The 2272-nt window shown below is 37.6% G+C and overlaps 1 protein-coding gene across 1 annotated transcript; it reads right to left on the bottom strand.

Annotated features, from left to right (window-relative positions):
* LOC125828025 (uncharacterized) lies at nt 1–2054 on the bottom strand. The gene is made up of 4 exons (XM_049507330.1): nt 1777–2054; nt 926–1170; nt 525–767; nt 1–407 (listed from the first exon to the last, which is right to left on the bottom strand). The coding sequence occupies exons 1-4, from the start codon at nt 2052–2054 to the stop codon at nt 1–3; spliced, it is 1173 nt and encodes a 390-aa protein (XP_049363287.1).
* Nucleotides 2055–2272: the final 218 nt, after the last annotated feature.

Raw genomic sequence — 2272 nt, 5'->3', positions numbered from 1 at the left:
TTAAGATTTGTTGTTCACACATGTAGTTCTCTTGTGTCTGGTTCTCTTACAAATTGAACATTTGTTCCTTCTCTTGCTCTTGAAATTCTCACCAATGCCTTTGACACGTTTTCTTCTTTTTATTCCAAGCTTGATATCGACAAGAGGTAGAAAAATATTCACATTAAGCAATTCTTCTGGCACACACCATTGCGACTTGAGAGGGACAACATTAATAGAATCCATGTATGCAAGAAGGTATGCTTCAACTTTATACAAAGTCAAAGAGTACAGATAGATGCTCATACCATACTCATTGCCATGCTTCGATCGCAAAGCGGCCATCGCGTGAGCACAAGTTATCTTGATCAAGTCATATTCACTACAAGAACATGACTTTTCCAGTAGGTTTACATTGATTGTAACATCTACACAGAACAGAGTAAATTAATTGCCATCCTCGGTTACGTTCTCCATATACAAAGAGTCGGCCTCGATCATTTTTTTTCTTGTGATTTTTTCGGTAGGCGTCACCATTTGATTACCTATTGATTTGAGGATATATGCATGCCTCTCCCTAAAAAATTCTCCAAACCTCTTAGCAATCGAATTAAATATATATGCCACAGGATACTCTCTTTCGTCTATCAACATAACATTGAGTGACTCAGCGATATTTGTGGTCATCACATCATATCCATTACCAGGGAAACATCTCATGCTCCTCTTCTCAAAACCAATATCATGCTCAGGGATGACGACTTCCGTGGGGAATTTGTTCTTGAATTCTACAAAATGATTGTTAAACTCCTCCAAAGAATAAGTCGTTGCCGCATTATAGTAAAGATAGAGGGAATCTCCACAATGATGATTTACGCGGAGATTTTCACCAAGGTGTGCCTCATACAATATCCATGGTGAGCATGATTGTAAACGTTAACAATACTGTTGGGGATGCTCTTGTGTCTATCAGAGATAAAGCACAATTCTGGTTCATCGACCATAATCTCCTTCAACCTTTCAAAGAAGAATATCCAAGATCCATCATTTTCTTTGTCCACAACACAAAAGACAACTGGATAAACATGATTCTTCGTATCTTGTGCAACAACGCTCAATAACACTCCCCCATATTTACCATGTAAATGAGTGTCATCGACTGCAATTACCTTTCTCATGTGGGCGAATCCCCTAATGCAAGCATCGAAGGCCAAGAAATAATACATAAACCTATGACTATCCTTGTTTACCATGATATTATAGCTAGAATCAACATTAAGAGTCTCGAACATGTAGGAAAAATTCATTAAGCATGAATATCTGTTCTCCACTGTCTCTCAGACCATTTCTTTGGCAACCACACCTCCTTTCTGATGTTTCCAATAGCTTGGACTACAACGAAAATAATTAAACATAGCTCTTTGAATCTTTTTAACACTTGGACCCTTGCCATAACAATACATATTTACACAAAGTGGAGCAGTGACTTTGATTGAAATTTTTCTATGGCTACTGTTGGAATGTTCAACACGACAACTATGTTTGCCAATGTACTTGTAGATACGAAATCCATCCGAACACTCATATTTCCTCGCCCGCAACATTCATGCATAGTTGTGAGATACACATTTCACCTTTAAGTATTTAGTACAACTCTTTACAGTAGCAAAATCAAAAGATTTCTTTGTTGCCGCTTCGGCTAATAACAATTGCAACTTATTCTTGTTACTGAAAGTATGATTTATGCATAAATTAGTTCCATAGGAGAAGGAATGGTTGGATTGTGATCCCAATTACTGTTCTTCCTGCATTTCTTCACAATATTCGGGTTCGGGATCTTTCACATCTACTGGCTGATTTTCCATATTAAGTGGATCATCATGCATATTCACTGAATGATCACTCAAGCTCTTATTTGAATTATCACCCAAGCTCTCCTTTGAATGATCACCCAATCTTTCATTTCCAATGAAATTATTGTCGTCGTTATATGAATTTGTTGGTTCAATTGGAGGCCTCGCATTGACGTTTATCCTCAATATAGGCCTAGAGCCATCAATACCAATATCTAACATGTACAAGCTCACGTGCCTATAATTTTTTTATGAATGTGGAATGTATTTTTCCCCTCCCATTCATTTGATAGCTAATCACCAAGTCATTTGGGTCGCAAGTTAACTCACCGGTCTCAATTACGCTTGCAATCATATTATCATTTGAACCATTATGACGCAACGCAATGGGCACTGTCGTCTTAGTAAAAGATTTCAAATTTCAGCTTTTGGGAGTCTCC

This window comes from Solanum verrucosum, unplaced genomic scaffold (genome assembly GCF_900185275.1).
Source record: "Solanum verrucosum unplaced genomic scaffold, falcon-dt-bn FXZP01000136.1, whole genome shotgun sequence".
Taxonomy (NCBI): Eukaryota; Viridiplantae; Streptophyta; class Magnoliopsida; order Solanales; family Solanaceae; genus Solanum; species Solanum verrucosum.
This window is presented reverse-complemented; position numbering and strand designations above follow the sequence as displayed.

Excerpts from the sequence above, each read along its gene's own strand:
- LOC125828025 (XM_049507330.1), bottom strand. The coding sequence starts at position 2,054 with ATGTTAGATATTGGTATTGATGGCTCTAGGCCTATATTGAGGATAAAC. Across the intron at positions 768-925 it reads ACACAAGAGCATCCCCAACA|AATTCAAGAACAAATTCCCC; the intron begins GTATTGTTAACG and ends ATCATTTTGTAG. Across the intron at positions 408-524 it reads ATATATCCTCAAATCAATAG|ATGTTACAATCAATGTAAAC; the intron begins GTAATCAAATGG and ends TGTTCTGTGTAG.